General features: G+C 51.8%; 1 protein-coding gene across 1 annotated transcript in view; it reads right to left on the bottom strand.

Annotated features, from left to right (window-relative positions):
• SLC9A1 (solute carrier family 9, subfamily A (NHE1, cation proton antiporter 1), member 1) overlaps positions 1-24,107 on the bottom strand; it is a 50,540-nt gene extending 26,433 nt beyond the window's left edge. The window contains exon 1 of the mRNA XM_012646019.1: positions 23,180-24,107. Within this exon, the coding sequence (XP_012501473.1) occupies positions 23,180-23,534 (355 nt within the window). The 5' untranslated portion in view covers positions 23,535-24,107. The remainder of the gene's footprint in view (positions 1-23,179) is intronic.
• Positions 24,108-24,851: the final 744 nt, after the last annotated feature.

Here is a 24,851-nt window from a genome sequence, read left to right as displayed (position 1 = left end):
AGGGGAGCCCTGTGGGTGAGAGAGAGCTCAGGCTTGAGGACCAGGCAGCCTGGTTTCCTGCCACCCTACTAGCCACGTCTCTTTGGCAGGTACTTAACCTTTGAGTCTCGCCTTCTTCGCCTGAAAAGCTGGGCTTATAATCATTTCCATCTCAAAGGGCTGTATCTCAAGCTGGAGCTGCCACAGACAGCGCTCAGTTCCATCTCTGCACGCTCGGGCCCAGGCCTGCCACACCCGCTGCACTTGGAGGCAGCCCTGCAGAAGCAGAGCTTGGCGCCCTGTCCCTGTCATGACTGGTTTCGGGCCGAGCCTGGCTGGCAGGAATCTCCAGAGACGCTGAGGAAGGCTGGGAGAGGCAGACACCCTCTGGAGCCCCACTGAACCTGCTTCATTTCTCCCACAGAATCTGCAAAACTCCCTTACAGGGTCCCTGAGTACAGGTCACAAGAGCTGTGAAAGTGGCTGGGCTTTGTCAAAGCTGAACACTCCCCTGCAGATATAGTCCCCTGAACCCCTCAGCAGGGTCGCAGGGGCAGGCTAGTGGGGCTGGGGAGGCCAGAGCTTCCCCCTAGGCAGGTGCCTGAGGCACCTGTCTCCAGGGGAGCCCTGAAGGTCTTCCACACACTTCTCCCAAAAACAGCACAGCTGGCTGAGCCCTGCTCGTGGTGGGAGACACAGAGGGCATGCTTGGAGAGCCTCTCCCTGCCTCCCATCCCACCACACTGGGGACAGTTTGTCACCTCGGGCCGCTAGGAGCCAGGAGATGTACCGAGTGGATGGGAGAACTGAGCATGCTCAGAGGAGGCTGCCCTTTAGAGGACACTGCAGAGAAAAGATGAGGACATAGCCGGCTGCAGGGCTTGGTCCTGGTGTCAGGAGGGCCCAAGGTTCAAGGAAACAGGAGGTCAGACCTCTCCTGGGGGGAGAAGAGGGGCAGCAAGAAGCCACAGGAGATCAGAAGAGGCAGGGCCCTCTGAGACCATCTAATCTAACTCCCCTGTTTTAGTGATACAAAGGATGAACCCCAGAGAAGGGCAGGAACTTGGCCAAGGTCATGCAGCAAAGTGGTAGCAGACCTGGGACTCATGCCCAGGACGATCCACCCCAAAACTGGTCCTCGCTCGGAACATGGTGCCAGCCCCCATCCCACTTCCACTTTTTTAACCACCTTTTACTGAGCACTTCCCTTTGATGCTTTGTGTACTTTAACTGCATGATTCTCCTAGCAGCCCTCTGATGTAGGCATCACCCTCACTCTACAGCTAAGGAAACTGAGGCAGAGAGAGGTGAAAGGAATTAACCCGGGCCCCACAGCCAAGCCCCCAACCATGCTGCCTATGGCTCTGAGCCCGGATTTTTTTGTCGTGCTACTGGACCAAATGGGGCTATGGGGAGCAGGAGCCCTGCTCACTGCTGGGTCTGTCACTCCTTTGCTACGTGACCTTGGGCAGGCCACCCACCCATCCTAAACTGCTGGTCTAAGACCCCTGGTAGCACCGACATGCCTTGATTCCCTGTGTGCCCCGCAAGGGGAGAAGCAGGAGCTGTCTGGCCCCTAGTAACAGGGAATAGAGCTCAGCTGGCAGTACCTCCCAGGCCAGGGTCTGGCCTGCAGGCCTCTGCTCCAGGCCCATGTGCACTGCCTTGGGGGACACAGTGTGGCACTCTAGCCAGATGCCACTGTGGGAAGGGAGAATTACCACCAAGCCCTGTGCCTTCTCATTTAGCCTCAGCAATGCCATGAAGCAGACGCTACTGCTTCCATTTTCCAGTGGAGAAACTGAGGCTCACAGCTTAAAGAACCTGCTGACGTGACACACAGCCAGTAAGAAACCAAACTGCTATCTGACCCCAGGACTGCTTGATCCCAGACGCCAAGCTCCGCCCTCAGGTTACCAAGCCTGGTAACTGCTTCCCACTGATGCTCTCATCCTCAGGGCACAGGTTCCGGCAGGAGATCCAGGCTGGAGGCTGGGAGCCCATCAGGGATGAGCTGAACACAGAGGGCCAAGGGTCCCAGAAGACTGAGAGGTTGTCTGCCTGCCTGTGTTCCTGCCAGTCGGCCCACCCCATAGAACTAAGTGCCCTGTGCCCAGGAAGGAGATAAGGAAGCCTTTGTCAGCGCCTGCTTCCGCCTGGCCCTGTGCTGGCTGCTGGGCCTGGGCAGGGCACGTTGTGTGATCCTGCGCATGGCACAGACACGAGGTGCAGGGGCAGGAGCGATGCCTGTGGCAGCCGGAACTGGGGAAGCAGCCACCGCTGGGCAGGATGTGGAGGGTATGGAGGGTCAGGAACTTGGGCGGGGACTCTGGTTTTAATCAGCTCAGTCACCCAGCTTCCTCATGAGGTGGAGACGATAGCAATAATGAGAGCTGGCACTTCCTGGGGCCTTCTTAATCCTCACAACTACCCCAAGGGTAGGCACTAGCATATCCATATCACAGATGAGGGAACTGAGGCTCAGAGAGGCTAGGTTACAGACTCCAGAGCTGAGAGGTACTCATACTCCAGGGCGTTTCTTAACTGGTTCCTCATGAGCCACAGAGAAAAGGATCTGCAGGAGTTTTATTTTCTCAGTTCTCCAAAGGATGGACATGGCCAGAACTGTCTCAGAATGTTAAAAGGAACAAGCTGGGGGCCTCAGTATGGTAATGACGACTGTTGTTATCAACAGAATGGAAAGAACACTGTTCTTGAATGCCAGTCTCCACATTGCCCTAACTCTTTCAGTAGGTGACATTCTAAGCTTTGGGTTTGCTTGGCCACGTAATGAAGGCAGTGGACTAGGTAACCTCAAATGGCTCTTTTACTCTGACTTCCTAGGATTCGGGGTCACTCATTTCCACCAATTTCTTGTGTGTGTGATCCTGGGTAAGTTAGTTAATCTCTCTGGACCTCGGGGTCCTCATTTATAGGATGGGGATACCTCTACCCACGTCACAGGGTCAGGTGAAGACCACCCTAGATGATGATGGCAGAAAGCCCAGCACAGGCCAGATAAGGCAGGTGCCCAAGCATGAGTTGTGGGTGCCTCCTACTCTTAGTGCAGGACTTTTTCTCAGCACCGTTCACTGTCATTAGAACATGTGTCACTCCATGACCTCGCCCTGAAAGCAGATACCAGGGCTCCAAGTCCCTCCCCAACCGCCGCCCTGGGCCAACAGGGCACTCCGGGGTGGGCCCTGCCTGGCTCCCTTGTTATCACTGCCACAGTGCTTTCTTAATGAGCTGCGGCTCCAAGAGAGGGTGGGGCTGGAGCACCAGAAGCCATTTCCACGGCCTAGTACCTGGTACTGTTGAGGTAGCTCAACACCTGGGACCGTGGGGCCCACCTGGGCTGGTCCATGTAAATCTTATCATGCTGAATGCTTCCTGGGAAGGAGCAGGGTGAGCGAGGCAAAGGCCCAGCCCAAGCCAGTCAAGGTTTTGTTTCCAGATTTTTGACCTCAGAGTAGGTTGTAATCTTACAGGTTTGGGGGCCTCTTTCTGTCTCCCTGTGGAAGCTGCCGGTGAAGATTCAGGAGATCTGAACACTGAGCTAGAAGTGTAAGAGACTACTCAAATAATCTGCCCAAGAGGGCAGGGAGCAGGGTTCCTAGCTTGACTTCTTGGTGGTTGGAGGTGAGCTTGGTGGGACTGGGGAACTGAGGCCCAGGTTTGGGGGTATAGTTAGGACAGATGGCTGCTGGGGCCTATTGTGGCAGCAGCTCCCTCCCCATCCGAGCCCCCATGTCTCTGCTCTACCTTCCTACTTCTCTACGTTCTTACACTAGAGGATGTTGGGCACACCTCACAGCCCAGAAGTTCTAGTCACCCCAGTGGCTTCAGCCAGGGCCTTGGATGTATATTTTTTCTTTTTTTTTGAGATAGAGTCTCACTCTGTTGCCCAGGGGAGTGCCGTGGTGTCAGCCTAGCTCACAGCAACCTCATACTCCTGGGCTCAAGCGATCCTCCTGCCGCAGCCTCCTGAGTAGCTGGGACTACAGGTGCACACCACCACGCCCAGCTAATTTTTTCTGTTTTTAGTAGAGACAGGGTCTCGCTCTTGCTCAGGCTGGTCTGGAACTCCTGAGCTCAAGCGATCCTCCCACCTCAGCCTCCCAGAGCGCTAGGATTACAGGCGTGAGCCACCCGCCCAGCAGAGTCTTAGACATTTTATAAAGTGCCCTTCCTCCGTAGCAGGGAGCCTACAGATAAGAAGTGCGTGGGTCAGAGCTAAGCTCCAGCACAGAGAGAGAACCCTCCAGGGAAGTTCCCACTGCCCAGGAAGCAGCAATGCAGACTCCTAGGAGGTAGAAACCCTTGGTTCTGTTCTGGCTCCATTACTTGCTGGCTCTGTGGCCTTCCCTGGGCTACACTTTCCTCACCCATAAGATGACAGGGCTGGGTTAAGGTCTCAGAGGTTTCTTCTAGCTTTGACAGCCCATAACAACTAGCTCACACATCACTTTCCATTTTGCTTTGTACTTTCATGTATATGATCTTACTTAAGCCTCATGACATCTCTCTGAGGTAGGTATGGGTTCTCTTATGTTAAAGATAAGAAAATCAAAGCTCAGGACATTTCAGCCGGAGAACACACCCAGACAGGGAGCCACAGAGCCAAAACTTGCACCCAAGGCTCTGGAAACCAAACCCTGGGTTCTACCCGAGTGAAGCCTGTGACAGTGACCAGGCCAGGCCAGGCAGCCACGTGACTGCTTCCAGCACTCATCCCAGACTCCCTCTCGAAGCTGCTCCCTTGATGTAGATAAGGGAACTTTTTTAAAAGATCAGATTTAATTTAAAAAGTTAAGTTGCAGGCCGGGCGCGATGGCTCACTCCTGTAATCCTAGCACTCTGGGAGGCCGAGGCGGGCGGATTGTTTGAGCTCAGGAGTTCGAGACCAGCCTGAGCAAGAGCGAGACCCCGTCTCTACTAAAAATATAGAACGAAATTATCTGGACAACTAAAAAATATATAGAAAAAATTAGCCGGGCATGGTGGTGCATGCCTGCAGTCCCAGCTACTCGGGAGGCTGAGGCAGTAGGATCGCTTGAGCCCAGGAGTTTGAGGTTGCTGTGAGCTAGGCTGATGCCATGGCACTCACTCTAGCCAGGGCAACAGAGTGAGACTGTCTCAAAAAAAAAAAAAAAAAAGTTAAGTTGCAAAAGAGTATGGACAGCATGATTGTTTTTATGCCAATTATTTTTATTAAAAAGTTCACACCATGATAGAGAAAAGCCCAGGCGGAAACACTGAACTGTTCAGAGCGCTCAGCAGGAGAAGCAGGGATATGACTCGCATCTTTTTTTCTTTATATATTTATGCAGTGTTTGAATTTTTTTCTTACTTTTTCTGAACCAAGAAAAAAAAAATCTGAGTCAAAATTCAGTATTAAACACTTTACTATAAGAGATTATTTCATTTAATTCTCACAAAAGCCCAATGGAGTACAAGAATGCTCAGAGCAGCTTTATTCATAATTGTTAAAAAGGGAACGAACCCAAAAGCCCATCAACAGGAGAAGGAGCCAACTGTGGTACATTCACACGAGGCAACACCAAACGCCAATAAAAAGAACAAACCTCTGGTAGGTGTGATGAGGAAGAGAAATCTCACAGATGCGCTGAGTGAAGTAAGCCAGACACAAAAGAGCACCTATTGGGCTGGGCGCGGTGGCTCACGCCTGTAATCCTAGCACTCTGGGAGGCTGAGGCAGGTGGATTGTTTGAGCTCAGGAGTTCGAAACCAGCCTGAGCAAGAGCAAGACCCCACCAGCCTGAGCAAGAGCAAGACCCCGTCTCTACTAAAAATAGAAAGAAATTAATCAGACAACTAAAAATATATAGAAAAAAAATTAGCCGGGCATGGTGGCGCATGCCTATAGTCCCAGTTACTCGGGAGGCTGAGGCAGGAGGATTGCTTGAGGCCAGGAGTTTGAGGTTGCTGTGAGCTAGGCTGACGCCACGGCACTCACTCTAGCCCGGGCAAAAAGAGTGAAACTCTGTCTCAAAAAAAAAAAAAAAGAGCACCTATTGTATGTGTCCATTTATAAGAAGTTGAAGAGCAGGTAAAATCAATCAACAATGATAGAAATCAGAGCAGTGGTTGCCCCAGGGGAGGCTGGGGTACAGACAGGGAAGGGCACGAGGGGACCCTGGCCCACAATAAGGGAATTTCCGATGGGGAAGGGCCAGGGCCATAGGGGCCATGTAACACCCAAGCAGCAGAGCTGGGCCTGGCTCTGACTGCTGGGCCACACTGCCTCACACTTTCCCCAGCTCCTGTGGACCCAGAAAAGCTAGACCCTGCCAGTCACCCTCACCCCTCTCCGCAACCAGGGACTTAGCTCCCCCAGAGCCACCTGCATTCTGCTTTAGGTTCCTGGCCCTGACCAGGCTTCCCTCCCTCCCCTCCAAAGGGAGCTACCTCCTGCTGCTTGGCACGGATCCCCCTCTCCCGCTACATCCTCTCCACCCTCCCCCCAACTCCTACACAATCCCTGTCCCAAACCATCTCCTGCAGTTTCCCATCTGATCAATTTCTTAGGAAGGATAATTATCCATGGAGGGAGGAGGTGGAAATTCTCAGAGCCAAGAACGCTGGGGGAAACCTCCATCTAGTCCGTTCTCCATCAGCCAGGAGGGCCTTCATCCTAAACAAAGGCCGGTCATGGTCATGCCTCCCGCCAGAGCCTCGGCAGTTCCCCCACCTACAGAAAAGCGTCCACACTCCCCTGCACTGAATCCGAGGCAGGTACGTTCCAACTTAGGTTTGGGCCACCTGCATCATGCTGCGTCCCTGTGTCACTTCAGCCTGCCTTGTGTTTTAGCTGTTTGCGTGTCTGTCTCCCACATGAGTGCCTCGAGGGTGGGAACCACCTCCCACGCAGCTGTGCCTGCCACATAGTAGGTGCTCGAGGCAGGTGGAAAAGAAGGTGGGACACCAGGGAAGCCACCTCGCTTCTGCAGAGGGAACAGGGATCTGTTCCAGAGGAAATGGTGTGGGAAGAACGACCACTCGCATCATCACAGAAGAGCTCGGACTAAGGGTTGGGAGAGCTGAGCTCAGTGCCAGCTCTGTGGCCCTTGGGCAAGTCCCTTCCGCTCTGGCCTTCTGCTTCCTCCTCTGTGAGATGAGGGGGTTGGGCCAGGCTCTGTCATCATGTACCAGACATTTACGAGTCCTTCCTGCTAGGTGCTCTCCACAGCGTGCTCATTTAACCTCCACAACCCTGTGCAGGGGGCCGCACAGCTGCAAGTGAAAGAGCCAGGGTTCAAGTCCAGGTCTTTTGATTCCCAAACCCTGTCTTCTCCGTTACACCTCCTGGATGCCCTGCTCGGTCTCTAGGATCCCTCCCAGCTCTAAAGTCTGTTTCTCTGATGCCAGGTCTGCCCTTTCCTGGCTGACAGCTCCTCAGGCTATGATCATAGGGTTCAGCTAGGAACAAGCCTGTCCGGCTCTGATGCTCGGCAGTACCACGCCTCCCACATGACAGGTCTGGTGACTGTCCGACTGCGGGCGCTGAGGCTGGGCAGGGGAGGGGGCCAGCCGGCAGGAGTCCGGCAGAGCCCAGCACCCACTCAGCCCCATCCCCTCCCACTCTGCTCCAGAGCCCTGCTCACTCCTCCCTGCCAGCGGCTGTCCAAGGCTGGAGCTTCCATTCCACTGCTGGGCTGAGGAGCCGTGCCTGCTGGGAAGCTTTGCTGTGCTGCTCTCACAGACCCAGGCCGAGCTGCTGGTAGGCAGGGACCTGCTTTGCTCAGCTCACGCTGGAGCCAGCCCAGAGCCCAAGCCAACTCTCCATCTGACTCCCAGGCTGTCTGCACACCCCCCCCGCAGGTCAGACTCTGTTATGCTGCTCAAAAGCCATTGGTGGTTTGCAACCAGCCTGAGCAAGAGTGAGACCCCATCTCTACAAAATAACAGACAAACTAGCTGGGTGTCAGGGTGCGCACCTGTAGTCCCAGCTACTTGGGAGGCTGAGGCAGGAGGATTGCTTGAGTCCAGGAATTTGAGATTGCAGTGAGCTGCGATGATGCCACTACACTCTAGCTGGGGTGACAGAGTGAGACTCTGTCTCCAAAAAAAAAAAAAAAAAAGCCTTTGGTGGCACCACACAGACCTCGAATCCTAACCTAAGGCCCTCAGGCCCAACATGACCTGGCCCCTGCCTTCCTCTCCACTCGCATGCTACACATCCCTTCTTATCCCACTCCAGGTTCCTCAAACATACCCTTTTTTAAGGGGCCCTGGTCTTCAAAAGGTGGGCTCCTTCTCATCCTTCAGGCCTCAGCTCAAATGCCACCTCCTTAGAGAACCTTTGTTGACCATCCAAGGTAACCCCATCTCTCTCTCATGTCTATTTTCTTCAGGACACTTATCACTGCCTGACATTGTTGTGTCCACTCGCCCATGCTCTGCGCTGGCATGGGAGCCCCCTGACATCAGGAGCCTCTTCTGTATTGTTCCTGGCTGTGTCCTCAGATCCCGAATAGTGTCTGACGTGGCAGGGGAGGCATCTGGCAGGGTGTGTGCTGCACGTTAGACTGGGTGGTCAAGGCGGCCTCTCTGAAGGGACAACATTTGATCTGGGGCCTGAATGAGAACGCCGGCCTGCAGCAGTCTAGGGGCAGGGCTCCAGGCTGGGGGCCACAAAGAGGACTGGGCCTGGCAAGGTAGGTGTGTTTGAGGAACACAGGGAGGCCAGTGTGACTGGAGCCAGGAAGAGCAGTGGAGCATGAAGTGGAGAAAGGTGTGGGTCACACTTTGCTTGGATTTTCTCCCGAGTTTATCAGGAAGCATTTGAAAGGTTTCAGCAGGGGAACATGGTGTTCTGGTTTACATTTCTAAAAGCTCCCTGTGGCTGCTCTGTGGAGAGCTGATTACAGGCAGGCAGGAGTGGAGCTGGGAGACCATTCCAAGGCTAGACGCTCAAGAGTCACTGGGTTGGAGATGCTCATGTGGACGGGGAGAGCCAAAAAGGAGATGGAGTGAAGGGCAAGTCTTCGATACCTGTGGCCATGCCTGTCACCAGCCTGAGGAGCCTGGCCACGTCTACACCCTTCGGCTGGGGTTCTAGATAATCTGCTCGCTGACATCACTAACATCCTCCTGCAGCTGGCTGGACCTCCCCCCAGGTGCCTGCCCATGCCTGCTGCTCAAAGCCTCAGCTGGTGTCATGGTCCTTGCCTGATCTGCCACCTCCCCTCCTCTTAGGAGGGTCTCATAAAGGTGTCTGACAAACCTGTGCTCCCTGCTCATTCAAGCCACACTTCTCCCCTCCACAAAGGCCTCCTGTGCTTTGGGGCGTAGTACAGCAGTCATTAAGCACTTAATTATTCCATTCCACTTTCCCAAAGTAGCTGTAAACTGGATAAAGCTACATACCAAGACTCGCAGCCTTCGGGGCTGTTGCATGGTGTATCGAACGATGATACACTATGTGAGGCCCTCAGCACAAGGCCAGGCCCTGGCAGGGTCTCGATAAGCGGAGTGGTAGGTAGCTCCCTCCTCACTGCCTACATAGGGGGACAGCCATCACAGGTGCTCACCCCCTTACAGGTGTGGTTAGCTCCTCCGCCTTCTCTGCCCGGCCAAGCAGGTGGGGGAGGCGTGTTTGGGGGTGAGGTGGAAGGGTTGGAAACATCCCAACGAATTTCAAAAGCAAAGGTCAATGGTTCCACGTTATCCATGTCTCTGTGCCTTTCTCCAGTTCTCCCCTCCGTGTGAGATGAGCAAACTCCTGCTTAACCTTCAAGACCCAGCTCAAAGCTCTGGGAAGCCTCCCCTGCTCCACCGCCTTCCTGCCTCCCATGTAAGCACAGCTCTGTGGGCCCTACTGTGGCAATTCACAGCACACCACAAGTGCCTGTTTACACGCCGGTCTGTCCCTTGAGGCTATGATTATATTTATTCATCTTTCCATCTTCAGTATAGCATTTATCCAATCAATGTTTGCTAAGCCTGTGTCTCCCCCTCTCCCAACTAAAGACCAAACTCAGACAATTCAGTTCACAGTGGCATTTGTACCCCGACCCCAGTATTGGTGACATTCAGCCCCACCCCAATGCCCTCTGGCCCATATACCTAACCCCATCCTCCAGGGCTCCACTCCACCCTCACTTCTTCCTTCAGTGCTACAGGAATAGTGGCAACCCCCATTACTGAGCACACACAATGTGCTCAGGGCTTTACAGGCATTACCCCATTTGACTGGGGAAACTGAGGCTCAGACAGGGTGATGCAGCCAGGAAGTGGCAGACCTTCTGCCCTTAACACCGGCATAGCTCACCCAGCACTTACCATAGCTGGACCTATCTTAAAAACTATCATCTGCTCCACAAAATTGAATGCTTTTATAGCTACACATCAAGATGTCATACAAAATTGTGCCTTGCTCATTAAATGTTTCAGGTGATTGGTCTTGCTGCTCCACCTAGGTAGTGTAACATAAACATCATGCAGGAGAAATACCACAGGATTTGGAATGGGAAGCCCTTGGTCTGGCTTCAGCTGTGCTACTGTCAGGCATTAGGACCCTAGGCAGGTCACCTCCCTCCCTGGGCCTGTTTCCTCATTTATAAAAAAAGAAATGAGAGCATCTCCCCCTAAAGGTTTCCTGATAGAGGTTGGGGAGTGCTCTAGCCACCTAAGGGGTACGCTCATCCAAAAGATCAATATTCTCTTGCCATAGCCTGCTCACCTTTGCACTTAGCACATCACTGGACGCATAGCAAGGCACCGATAAGTTTTGCTGAGTGAATACAGTTGCTGGGACATACAAGAGCCAGAGAAAACAAGCCAGTATTTCTCTTCCTGATTCTAGAGGGACTCCTAAGAGCCACCATTTATGTGTGTTCAGAATGTGGCAAACTCTGTGCTATATTACATAGAAACCTCCCCAATCCCCTTGACATCCCTGCCAGGTAAGCGTTACTCCATGTTACAGATACTCAACTTGAGACTCAAAAAGGGTAAGTGACTTGCCCAAGGTCATGGTGCTACAAAGTGGTGGAGCTGAGATTTGAACCCAGGTCCAGCCCCCCCAGGTCTGTGGGGCTGTAAAACTTGTGTTCCTGACCACTATGCTTGTTTCCAAAGGGAACTGCCCTGGACACTCATCTGCAAACCAGAGGTTCTAACCCAAGTAGAAGCTTCCCACTGTGCCCAGTGAGATCTCATTCAAGCATCTCATCTAGGCCTAGCTCAATGATCACTTTTGCACAAGCCTTCCCTGATCCTCCCAGGTGGGAAGGCCTCTCTTTCACCTCTAAACTCCCATGAAACTCTGCACTTCAAATCACACCCACTTTTTACTGCCTGATTCTTCTGCATCTGTATCGCATTTCTTAGACCAGTCCCTGAGCTCCTTAAGAGAAGCAGTTCTCATACATCTTTGTACCTTCCTCCACCAGCCAGGCAGGCTGCGCTCAGGAAGGGAAGGGTGGGGTGGGGTGCCTGCTCACCCTCCCCCTTCTAGCTGTAACTTGAGTTTTAGGCTTTGCTCAGCTAGGTGAGTAGGCCCCGCCTAATGCTGGCATGCTGCCGACCTGGTATAGCATCCAGATTCCTGTAGGCCCTGGCCTAGGACCCAGGAGATAGAATCTTGTTCCCTGGCTTGATGGAAAAGATGCTATAAAAAGCACAGCACCCAAGCTCAACATTGGTTTGTGACAGACTACTAGGCCTGAGGAATTCAGTGGGTGAGGGCAGAAGTCTCCAGGCTCGCTCAAAGGTCCCAAGCCCTGTACTTGGTTCCCCTGTAAGGACCAGTGTGGCTAAGGCACAGTGGTTTCCCTGCCAGGAACAGTTCCCTGATAAATACCCCAACAGGAAGCTGCCTGCCTTTAGGCTTAAAGGACCCACTGGGAAAATAGATTTGCCAATGCTCAGATACCAATATCCAGGCCAAAGACCAAAGACCACAGCCCCTCCTCCTGGTCCACTGCCTAACTGTACTGCCTAGACATCCCTCAGGTAGTTAACAGAGCAGGGAAGAGCTCTGCCTCTGCCATTAATTCACGTGTGCCCTGGGGCCAGTCCTCTCTGGGCCTCAACTGGAAAATGGAAGGACTGGACCAAAACATCTCCAGTCCCCCCACAGGCTATGATAAGGTTCTTTCTACCTCTAACGTTCTAGAGTTAGAATATCGTTTTGGGGTTTTTTTTGGTTGTTATTTTTGTTGTTTGTTTTTGTTTTTTGACACAGGGTCTCGCTCTATCACCCAGGCTGGTGTGCAGTGGTACAATCACAGTTCACTGCAGCCCCCAACTCCTGGGCTCAAGTGATCCTCTCGCCTTAATCTCCCGAGTAGCACACGCCACCACAACGGCTAAGTTTTGGGGTTTTTCTGTAGGGACACAGTGTCACTTATGTTGCCCAGGCTGGTCTTGAACTCCTGGCCTCAAGCAATCCTCCTGCCTTGGCCTCCCAAAGTGCTGGATTACAGGTATGAGCCACTGCGTTTGGCATTATATTCTATACTTTCACTCCCTGGCACAGGGAGAGCAGAGATCAGGGACACAGCAGAGGCCAGAGAGGGCTTCCTAGCACTGTACCTTCAAAGCCAGACCACTTTCAGAGGCTCTTTATTGTGTGTCTGCTGCCTCAAAGGTGGCTGTCTCCCCTAACAGAGCCTCGGAGGTGAGCTGGGGCTGTAAGCACTTTAGGAAAAAGGGCGGAAGGCCTGAGTCACCTACTGGGGTGTGAGATGGGCTCACCCACGGCAACCCAGCAGACCCAGAGGGCAGGAGGAAGCCAGCACCTTCCCCGCCTGCACGGTGCAGGAGGAGCCTGCTGCCTCTGCTTTGATCTCCAACCCAGAAAAGTTTTTTTCTACCTTAAGGACTCATTTTCCCTCCTCTTTCCTCAGGACACAGCTTACTCATTCTGACTGGGTTCATTCCCCCTGCCTGCCTAGAGGGCATTCTGCAGCCCCCCAGGCAAACTCTGCTCATCCCAGAATTAAGTACCACCTCGTCCAAGGATTCACCTCAGACTACTCAGTCCTTTACCCTTCTTCAAATTCCCACAGCACAAAAGGCAGAAGCTCTTAACCCTTAGAATCTATGGCTACTTGCACATTGATAATCAACCATGTTTAAAAAAAAATCTGTGGCTGCTATGGGCCCTCTTCCCCTGATAAAAGCGCACATATACAACTGTCTGCAGACTGTTTTGCAGGGTCCATGAACTCCATCATGGACTTGGAAGAATCTTAGAAACCTAGATATTAGAAGAACAGGTCACTCAGTCCATTCTCCCTCCTAAGCCAGAATCCCTTAGCAACCCCTCCTGAATGATGTTCCTCTTCTCCACCTAGCTCAACTCAAGACCACCTCCTTCAAGAAGCTTCCCTTGGGTGCCGTGGCTTGAACCTGTAATCTCAGCTACTCGGGAGGCTGAGGTGGAAGGATCATTTGAGCCCAGGAATTTGAGGCTCTAGTGAGCTATGCCCACACCATTGCACTCCAGCCTGGGCAACACAGCAAGACCCCATCTCTTAAAAAAGAAAAAAAGGTAGCAGCTTCCTTTATCTCTCCTCCTCTGCTCTGATCCGTCCAGCATCCCAGCCGGTAAAACATAAATGCCCATTTCTTCAATCTGAAAACCCTGAGCTGGGGTTCGAGATGACCACGATCTTGTGGTCATCCTGAGATCCTTGAGATCCTTAAGAAATCTGTCCTTTGAAGCCGGGGCTCAAAGACAGCACTGGCCCACCTCCAAAGGATGGGGCTGTGTAGCGGAGTTCCTCCTCTGACAACCTCAGAGTCTGCCCAGGCCTCAACAGTGCAGGGGCTCCCGTGGAATGACTGCTCTTCCCATTGGAAAGCCCCAAAGGGCCTTTCACAATGCAATCAACAGATAGGTAAACTAAGGCCCAGAGAAGCAAATGACCTACCATAGGTCAATATGCAGGAAAGAGGCAGAGCTGGGACTAGAATTCAGGTCCCCAATTCCCAGCCCAGAGCTCTTTCCCTTTATATAATGGCTTTTTTTTTTTTTTTTTTTTTGAGATAGGGTCTCACTCTGTCACCCAGGCTGGAGTGCAGTGGTGCAGTCATAGCTCACTACAACCTCAAACTCCTGGGCTCAAGCAAGCCTCTTGCCTCAGCTTTCCAAGTAGGTGGAACTACAGGCACATGCAATCTGGCTAGTTTTTTTTTTTTTTTTTTTTTTGAGATAGGGTCTCACTCTGTCACCCAGGCTGGAGTGCAGTGGTGCAGTCATAGCTCACTACAACCTCAAACTCCTGGGCTCAAGCAAGCCTCTTGCCTCAGCCTCCTGAGTGGCTGGAACTACAGGTATATGCCACCACACCCAGCTAATTTTAAAATGTTTTTTGTAGAGACAAGTCTTGCTATGTTGCTCAGGCTGGTCTTGACCTCCTGGCCTCAAGCAATCCTCCTGCCTCGGTTTCCCAAATTGCTAGGATTATAGGTATGAGCCACCATGCTCGGCCTACGCAATGGTTTTCTGAAGATTAAATTTGCCCTCATGTGCACACACACTCACATACTCATATATACATAGAGAATTTCTAAAAATATATACAAGAAAGTTAACAGTGGTAACCTCTGGGGAGTATGACAATGGGGGTGGCCAGAGAAGTGAGGAGGGGACTTTTACTTTTCACCTTAATACCCTTCCATACTGTTGGGTTTTATTTTTTTGTTGTTGTTTTGTTTTTTGTTGTTTTACCATTAACATGTTTTACGTGCTTTATTTATTCAGATTATAAAAATAAATCTGCCACAGAAAGGAGATTTTGGCCCCAGCCCACCCCAACACACATAAAAGCAAAGAGAAGTCATAAGTAAACCTGTCCAGGTATAACTATAAATTAATAAGATTGCCTTCTTGTATGGTTTATGGCCACTGGTCTCATTAATTCACAGTCGCAGCGCGGTTTATGGCTTGAGGAATCTTCCCAGAAAAAGCTTAATTCAATTAGGACTCTCGGCAGCTCCCCAGGGAAGCTCTGGTATCTCGCTTTTACTTACACAAATTGAGGGCAGACCAAACAGACCCAGATCTTCCCAGAGAGACCCCACCCAGCCCAGAGAGGATGCCCCCACAGACCCTCCATTAGAGTCATGCCAAGGGAGGTGGCGCAGCAGCACCACTTAAACACTGGCTGATGCCTAAAGCATCAATCTGTGTGTGTCAGTGTCACTTTCCCAGTGAACTCAGTTAAACTCCCTGGCCTGGCATTCGGTCTGGCGCTAGGGAGCCTCTGCAACCCTCACCCTCCCTCCTCTCTGAGCAGTCAAACTGGTTTCTTGTCTGCCCCAAAGGCTTCGGCAGGGACCTTATCTCTTCATGGAAGTCAGTCACATGCTTGTTCATTCATCCCTTCCCCAAATATTTATGGAGCCCTTACTCTGTGCCAGGCACAGATAAGAAGGGTGAACAAAGGCCCCCTGTCCTCAGGAGGCTTACATTCTTACGGGAATCCCTACTAAGTATAGCCTGCTTATCTAATTCTTTCCATCCTTCTGGAGTTGGGCTCAAGTTCCACCTCCTTTGAGAGGGTTTCTCTAAACACCCCAGTCCTCAGGGACTGCTCACGGCCTCTGCACCTTGCCTCTGCCAGGAGTCTGCCCAGCTGGGCAGACTGGAAGTTCCTAATAAGCAGGCCTGGATCTCATTCCTCTTTGTTCCCCGAGGGGCCACATGCTAAACTCCTGCTGGCTGACTTCAGTGGGCCTGCTTCTTGGACCCAGGCTCCCGATAAGCTGCTCTTAGTCTGGGGTGGCCAGGGCAAAGAAACAGCCTTTTCAAGCTTTACTTGGTGTGCAGCAAATGCCACGTAAGTATTAGCTATTTACTGTTTGGTGAACTTGTGGGTTCTAACGCACAGCTGTGTGTCACCCCTCCACCTTCGGTGGCCTGGTCTCAAACAGGGTCAGCACTGTGGAAAGGCAAATCTGGGCTTAGGGGTAAGTATCCCCTGAGGGACTGGGAAGGTGGCCTGAAAAGGAACAGCCCTTCTCATCCTGAGCCACAGTCAGAGCTGCTTAAGGACATATCTTTTCAGGAAACAGCTTGCTGGGGTAATTTGGGGAACTCCAGATTCTCGGCAAATAGCATTAGATTTCAAGACTTGGGTCCTGCGACCCCAAAACCGGCCCTGCATGTTGGATGCGCTTTAGGGGGAAGGAAATGAAGTCGGCATGATCCCTGGGAAGGGGGACAGCCCACTGATCCAGGTCCAACCCAAAACTTAGTTCAGTTAAAATTAGAATAGTCTATAAGATTAAAAATACCCACGTATAATCACCGGCTGCCTTGAAGTATCAGTTGATGTTTATCGGCACCTAAAGAGAAGGTTTGGCCCAGTGCGGTGTGTGCAGACAACCTTGGGGAGACATGTCTGACTCAGACATTTGCAGGGGGAGTGAGTGCTGCAAAATGAGGCCCACACAGGCAGTGGATGACTCAGGAATAACCTAGGACCTGGGTTTGCTGAGCGAGCCTTCTTTCCATGCCTCCGAAGGAAAGGGGACAGGTGGGGGAGGGGAGGAAAGGAGGCTGAGCACTGGCTGCCATTCCCAGAGGGAGCCTCCGGCCCCCTAGCTCCAGTTCCCTGTCACTCCTGCGTGTTTCCGAATGCCACCATCTATGAGAAAGGCTATTTGTTTCACAGTGGGACTTGGAGTGGGTCACAGTTTTTTCCCCAAACCCAAGAAGTGATCCACAGAGAGCAGCCAAGACTTGAAATACTAAAACCTTTAAACCTACACAGTTCAAAATGATTATGGGAAAAACTAAATTTCTAAGCTGAAAAGGCCCTCGGAGTCAGGGCATAAGGATGAAAAGAACACAGGCTCTGAAGTCAGACAGATGTGGGCTTAAATCCCAATGTTTTCTGGCTGTGCAAGTACCTTCCTAACACAGCCTCTGAAATAGGAGCTTAATAAGGGGCAGCAAATATAATTAACAAGTATTAAACAAAAATACTACCAATTAGGAAATGGGGGCTCAGAGAGGTTGTGCCTTACCTAAGGTCACACAGCTGGGAAGCAAAGAGCTGAGACCGCATCTCAGGTCTCTTGTTCTCCATTGTAATTCACTTCCCTGCCTCTCCTGTCCTCTCCCCAAGGGCCTATAAGGCCACTTGGAGGGAAGGGAAAAGCCCTTTATTCCAAAGGTTTGCTGCTTCACAGACAAAGGCTATGAGAACGACAGTTCCAAGTCTGACTTCAGCCCAAATGCCTCCTTCATGCAAATACAGGTGTGTTTGAGGGGTTGATAAGAACTTGGAGCGAGCCGGCCAAGGCTCCAGACCACTCAGCTCCTTTAGCCCTTCCTTCCTACAGGAGGATCTGGTCCCTCCTGAAAGCCATCCAGGTTACCAATGTGGAAGTGTCTGGTCATTTACTCTCCTCAAAGCCCCTTTGGATTTCTTGTTCCCCTTGATCCTTACAATAGCCCAGTATGTCGGCCCAGTAGGAAAGAGGATGGAGCCTTAGGTTAGACGTCCAGGGATTGTGTCCTCTGCCACTTACTTGCTAAATGACCTTGGCTTAGTTAGCTAAGTGACCCAAGGCTCAGTTTCCTTAGATATAAAATGGGTACATCAATACCACGTGCTATTCTAACATACAGGACCATGGAAAAGATCAAAATTAAATACTGCACATGCAAGAGCTTTGGCAACAAATTTCAGTACTAATGAGAATTACTAATAAATTCCTCCTGCCTTACAGGGCTAAAGAAAGTTGTGCCACCTGCTCCCAATGCAGAGGCTGCCTCTCAGGGATCCTGCTGGGCCCTGAGGATAACCCAAAGAAGCCCATCACCCTTACTGTTCAGAGGCAGGAGGTCATAGTCAGCCACCACTTGCTAGCTAAAGAAAACCGCCCTTTAGCTGGCATTCCCCTACCCAAGCAGGGAAGAAGCAAGCATGAGGGCACCAGCAGAGCAATGGCAGTCATGGTCACTACCAGAGAACAAGGGACAGACCCAGCCTCATTGCAGGGTTTGGGTGCACCCATATAGAATCACAGGGACAGAGGACAGGCCCAAAGCCAGGCACAGAACACCTACAGCTTTCTCAGGGCAGGGAGAGGGCTCCCACCATTGACATTAGCGCAACCCCTGGAGGGAGTCCTATAATTCCCAAGCGCAGGTGCAGTGAGCTGGGCACTGCCCACTGTAAGGCTGTGTGCATCTGCCGAGGGGAACGCGAGAGGCAGAAGACGCAGCTGCACCCCTCTGGGAGGCTATGCCAAGACTGGAATAGAAAGTAAATCGTAATTCAGCATCACTGAAGATAACCTCTCTGAGCTGTTTCCTCATCTGCAAAACAGAGCTAGCCTTTATCGCATGTGATTTTAGTACGTATTAAATGAGATTTGTTTTATAAAGTGTCTGACACTACTCTGTAGATACTCAATAAATGGTAATTATTATTAAAACGCACACACATACCCCCACAGAGGAGATGTCACAGAGCAGACTAGGCCTAATGCCAAAGTTATGGATAAGCAATAAGGGGACAGGGTTCAGGGGGAGAAAGTAAATGCCATGGGCTGGAGTGGGCTGGGAAGACCCCCCAAAAGGAGAGGAAACTGAACAGCCCTGAAAGCTGCTACAATGAGCTGGGCATTCCCACATTCAATCTCTACCTGGATCTTAGAAGGCAGAGACAGTATCTTCACTTTACTGATGAGGCAAGTCACATTCAGAGAAATGAGGTGCATGAACCCCAAGGTTCATTGACACACAGGTACCAAGAGGCAGTGTCAGGGGCAGAACCCAGGGTTTCTGATGACGTCTTTCTTTTATGAGCTGGATAGGGTGGGGCTCGCTGGGACCCAGAGGAAACGCGAGCCTCATGGGTGCTCAGCTGAATGAAGTCCAGGCCATCTGACCAACTTATGCCCTTGAAGAGCCCCGGTGCTCCGGGAGACACAGGTCCTACCTGAAGCCATCCTCCCCCTCGGCCTCCCAAAGTGCTGAGATTACAGGCATGAACAACCACAGCTGGCCTTTACCTGGGCTTCTAGAGACAGTTTCAAGGTGACCTTTAAGGTGTTTGCTCATCTCTTTTGAGAAGTGGGAGAGTTCTAGTATCATTTTTACAGGAAACTAGTTGCTGGGTCTGATATTCACATATGTGAAGTGAGCAGTGACCCCACCTCCTCTATTCATAGACTCGTTCTAAGGAGGAGATGGCAGGATATGCCTTGCAAAAAGCAAAAGGGGAAAAAAAAAAAAAGCTATAGGATATAAAGGGACAAAAGAAGCCTTTTTTGTCCCCAGTCAGGAGACAAGATGAATACCTGCTTTATGGGCTCCCGGGCCTCTGCCAGCCATTCTGGGTCAGAAATATGGGTAAATAAACACAAGGGATGCCAGTGGTGAGCTGGGTTACAGTGAGGTAGTCCCCTGGAGCAAGCACTGGACTGGGAGTCAGGTGAACTGGAAACAAAGCAGAATTCATGCAGAGTCCAAACCACAATGAGGGGTGGGGGTGGGGAATGGACCTAATCCTAAGGCTTAGGGTGATTCTTACAGTTCTCCCAATAGCCTGAATCCCCCTCACGCCACTAGCCCCTCCCGGCCAAGGAAAAGGCAATAATTCCTAACTGTCGCAGAGAGAAAAAAGACCCAAAGAAGGGAAGTGACTTGCCTAATGTCACCCACTGAGTCAGAGGCAGAATAGAACCTAGAAGCATCTACTCTAGAACTTCAGCTCCCACCCTACCCCTCCCACACCAGTCTCTGCAGGAATCTACCTGAGGCTCTGCTCCATGATTAGGATAGGAAGAAATGCACAAAGCACTTTCTGTTCTTAAAAGAGGGGTACCTTTCAAGGGAAGCAGCTGCCAACATGACAGAATGAGGGCTCCAACGTAACTACTACCCACGCTGGTATGTTGAGAAGAGGCAAGACCCCAAAATAAGCTCCTGGGCTCTTGGGTAGCTGAAAGTGCAGAGGAAGCATGACCTCAACCCCCCAACTCTGCCCTCTAAGGCAACTGGTGCCATCTCCCCTCCCCCTCCACAACAGCTCTGGAGGCAGCCCAAGTGAATGGAAGAATAGGACACACCCAAAACCCAGACACTTTAAGGAAGGACATTTGGTGGCAGCCTAGGTTTGAGAGATTTGTTTTTGTTTTTTGAGACAGAGTCTTGCTCTCTTGCGCTGGCTAGAGTGCTGTGGCGTCAGCCTAGCTCACAGCAACCTCAAACTCCTGGGCTCAAGCGATCCTCCTGCCTCAGCCTCCCAAGTAGCTGGGAGTACAGGCATGTACCACCATGTCCGGCTAATTTCTTTCTATTTTTAGTAGAGACGGGGTCTCACTCCTGCTCAGGCTGGTCTCGAACTCCTGACCTCAAGTGATCCTTCCACCTTGGCCTCCCAGAGTGCTAGGATTACAGGCATGAGCCACCAGGCCAGTTTGAGAGATCTGTAATCCCCCAGCCTTAGAGGAAGACTGTAGAAGGCTGAGGTAGGGATGCATTTGTCTTAGGTGGTTAAAATACTAACAGAGGCAACTACCACTCACTGAGACCTTCCTGTATATACAAAATCAGCTTTATATGGTTGTTTTTTGTTTGTTTGTTTGTTTGTTTTGAGACAGGGTCTCATTCTGTTGCCCAGGCTAGAGTGCAGTGGCTCGATCATAGCTCACTGCAACTTCCAACTCCTGGGCTCAAGCAATCCTCCAGCTTCGGCCTCCCAAGGAGCTGGAACTACAGGCCTGTGCCACTGCACCCAGACTACATGCATTCATTTATGTCATTGTCACATCAGCAGCACTATAGCTAGATACTATTATTTCCCTTTTTTCCCCTTAATCTGTAAGATCTGCTGCTATATTTCCCATTTTATACATTAGGAAATAGGATCAGAGAGGGTAAGTGGCACAGCAGTAGCTGAATTCTACACTAAAACTTCAATTCTACACTTGCAAAGGTGAAAGGGAAAAAAAAAAATGGGCTTTCACTCTTGCCACCTGAACAGGGACCCTTGAGATCTTTTGGCCACCTTTCTCTCCATTCTCTTTCCCCAGCATGGCCAGAGGCTAGGGCTCCTCTATTTTCAGAGGCAGAAAAATGCCTTTCCAAGTCAGAGACACAGACTTCTGGAATTGCAAAGGAGATCACATCCAGCCTCAGGAAAAACTGAGGCCCAAGGCTGAGTGACTTGCCAGGGTTTCCAGAGTCAATGCAATGGTAGAAACATCAGACCTGGAAGGGATCACAAAGATCAACTGATGGATAGGGAGGCATGACTGGCCCAAGGTCACAGGGGGAGATGGGGTGAGAAGCCAGGTTTCCTGACTTCTAGACTGATATCTTTGCCATGGCACCATCTCTGCTCCCCAGCTGTCCATGGTCTTGGGCACAGCACTCAGGTGGTGACAAAGCAGGCCAAGACTGACCCCGTTAGGACTAGCAGTATCATGCCTGCAGGGACAAACTTCTGACTGCCCAGAGTAGGGTCTGTGGTCATGCTGTCAATGCACTGCAGGCATTGAGACCTGCAGTGTGTGCCCGCCAGCCCAGTGCCCTAATACAATGCCAGGTGTGGTTGGGAGGTGAAGGTGTTGGAGAGAGGAGGCAATTTATAGACAGCACTTGTGAGCTCTCTTCCTGGTCTCACAGAGTCAAATGACACATCACGGTCACTTCAGTTTCTTACAACAAATTAAGACACGAGGTTTCATGACTCAATTGGTATGGTCAAACTGAGATTTCACAGGTGAAGGAGACCTACAAAAAAAAGGCCCCAGCTGTTCAAGGTCATGTATTTATGTCAGAATCAGTACATATGGTTCCACTTGTCCAGTCCTTGATTTTTTTTCTGGGAAGCTGGCTGCCAAAAGGGTGTAGGTGCTGAGGCCCAGCTCCATGTAAAGCTCTGCCACTGGGACCGGCTCAGCACCAAAGTCCCACGCCAGGAAACCAGCTCCTGGATCTATCAAATCAAAGGCACCAGTGCCCTCCTGCAGCATGTCCCAGAGCCTGCCTCACACCAGCCTGGTATCGCCACTCAGCTCCTGCATGTCCTTGAAAGAGCTGCAAGGCTTCCTGCCAAGAGTCTCAAACTCCCCAAACCCAAATCTAAAGCAAAGGGGACAGAGAAGTCCCGGGACCTCATGCCTTCAACAGCTAGCTGGGGGCAGGCTAAAAAAGCATAGGCAGTTTTCAAAGCCCCCTGGACACCACTTCCAGGGACATCTGAGCTCTGGAGGCTCCAGTGAGTTCCACCAATAATCCAACAGAACAGGGTGCTCAGGCCCCCCAGGGAGAAAAACCCTCTGGGAGGGTAAATTTTTTCTGTTTCCTTCTCCCAAAAAGAATGTTTCAAAGTCTCTTCAGACCAGAACACCCCTAGCCCCTCCCCCTGTAGCTCGCCTACTTGACTGAGCAGCAGGCCAAGGTGTCTGGTTGACCCAGACAGCACCTTGAGACACAGCTGGGTGCCAACCTGGGGGTGAGCTGGGGTCAAACCAAGCCTCCACCTCCTCCTCTCTCCCTCCACCTCCTCCTCTCTCCCTCCACCCCCAAAGCAGACTTCAGAAATTGCCAGGGCCCCCTGTCCCATAGACTATAAAGGCTGGCATTCCTGGGCCGGAAACTGACTCAGGGGCTCCTAACCAGCCTGAGCAGGCAAAGCTGACAGATAACACTCTGGGGATGAAGGAAGGTAAGAATATGGGGATCCCTCGTGTTTCACCACATTGTAAATTTCCTATGTCCAGGTCCCTGCTATACTTAAACTTCTCGAACAGGCCAAGTAGAAATATACTCCATCCTGGAACACCCTCCCATTGAACTTGTAATAAATTGTACTGGTTGCTGTTGACAGAGCAGCATGTGCCACTTGCCAGAAGATACTCCTCTCTGTCTCACTCTCAGCTGGGTGCCTGGCACCCCTCAGGGTCTGGCCCAGCCAGAGGTGACTTGCCAGGCCTGGAAGCCCTGCTGAAGGTACTCAGTATCAGAAGCATCCCATTCTCTAATCCTTCTCTCTCCTGTGAACAATGTTGGCACCAATCTTGGAAGGCTTCAGACCACAGGTGGAGTTTGAGGAGGACCAAGATGGCAGGATGGAGCCTGCCTACGTTATAGTAGTTCAGACCCTTATTCCTAGGCAGTCTCAAATGGTAAGAGATGGGGCAAGAAGCTCACCAGTCTGGTGGCAATGGTAGCAGCAGAGCAAATTGGACTTACCTATCTTCATAAGGCAGGCCAGCAGGATCCAGAGGGAGATCTCGAAGGGTGTGCGCACATGTGTGTAGTCGATGCCCAGGACTGGAAAGGCCTTTCTCGGCTTCATGTCATGGTCAGTGACGGAATGGTTAACAGGGCGGCTCTCTGGGGTGATCTCCGGTGGAGCAGTGGTGACATCCCCAATGGAGCGTTCCCGGGGTGGTTCTGAGCCTCGGATGGTGCTGGCAGTAGGGCTGGGCTGGAGGCCATGGCTGCTGAGAACAGGTAGCAGCCCCACCAAGGCTACCGCCACAAGTAAGGAAGGAAAGATTCGAGGTGGAGAGAGGCCACAGATGCCAGACCACAGATGCATCATGCTGCTTCCCCAGCCCAGCAGGCCTCAACCCTTAGATAAGTGAGAGCAAAACCTGGCACATAGGTAGCAAGGGAGTCAGCAAGTGGGAAGAGAGACTGGAGTAGTCTCTAGAAAAAGTTCATGTTTTAGAGAGGTATTTTCGTGGAAGCACTCCCCTGGGGGTGGAGGGAGGCTGGGTTCGCAATCTGGAACTCCAAACTAGGGAAGAGGGACAAGGATCCAGGTAGGACCACGGGAGACGAAAGGTATGGAACTCCAGGCCTGGGAGAGGGGAAGAGGGGAAGAGTGAGCCCTGCGGACAGAGGAAGGGACAGGATAGGCAGGACCCCGGCCAAGGGAAAGGAAGAGCAAAGGCTGGGACCTTTGGCGGAGGAAAGTGAGTGAGGAGCTTGGGACTGTGGGCTGAGGGAAGGGGTCGGGAGCCTGAGCTAAAGGAAGGGGACCGACGGGGGTGAGACCCGGTCCAGGAAAAGGAGAGAGGAGGCTGGGAGCCCAGTCTGCGAGGAAGGAGTGAAGCCGGAAAGCGGCCGAGAGCTTTCCCACCCAGAGAAGGGCCGGGGTCCAGGCGCGCCGGGCTTAGATTCCGGGGAAATGGAGGGAGGCGGAAGGCGGAGGCAGGCGGCCTGGCGGGAAGGCGCCTGGGCGCGGGCTGGGGGCGGCTCGCGGTGGGCCAACAGCAACACGCCCCTCCTTGTGGCCCCGGCGCGGCGCTGCGCTCCGCCCCGGCCCAGCTGCAGCTCCAGCACGTCCAGCTCCAGACCCTGCCCTCGCCCCGGCGGCAGCGCACTGATGCCTGCCTGAGCCCGGCGCGGCCACTTATAGGCACCAGCGAGCAGCCGGCGCGCAGGCTAGAGCGACCTGTCAGCGCCCGCGCAGTGCAGCGGCCCCTGTCGCCAAGGGAAGGAAGTACCGCGTAAGAAGAGGAAGAAGAGCCAGAGATGGCATAAAAAAAAAAGAAAAAAAAAAAGTCCTGAATCTACAGAGATTCCAACTAACGTGGGTAAAATGCTGTACTATTTACAAAGTGTTTTCACTTCACATCCACAGCTGCAGTCTCATGAAGGCTTTCCAGTAACCTGTGAAAGATATCTTATGTTTTCAGTTACCATGTGACCTTGAGCAAGTTACTTAACGTCTCTGTTTCACAGCTTCCTCATCCGTAAAGTGGAGATAGCAGAAGTACCTATATCAGAGGACTAATGTGATGACAAAGAGACACTCCATGTAAAGTGTTTAGAACGCACTCTGGCACATTATTATGGTTTCAGTTTTACAGATGAAGACACAGATGAAGACAGTTCCTTAACTGGTATGTAA

The sequence above is a fragment of the Propithecus coquereli genome, unplaced genomic scaffold (assembly GCF_000956105.1).
Source record: "Propithecus coquereli isolate 6110/MARCELLA unplaced genomic scaffold, Pcoq_1.0 Scaffold239, whole genome shotgun sequence".
Lineage (NCBI taxonomy): Eukaryota > Metazoa > Chordata > Mammalia > Primates > Indriidae > Propithecus > Propithecus coquereli.
Note: the sequence above shows the minus strand (reverse complement) of the source record. Positions and strands in the feature narration are given on the sequence as shown.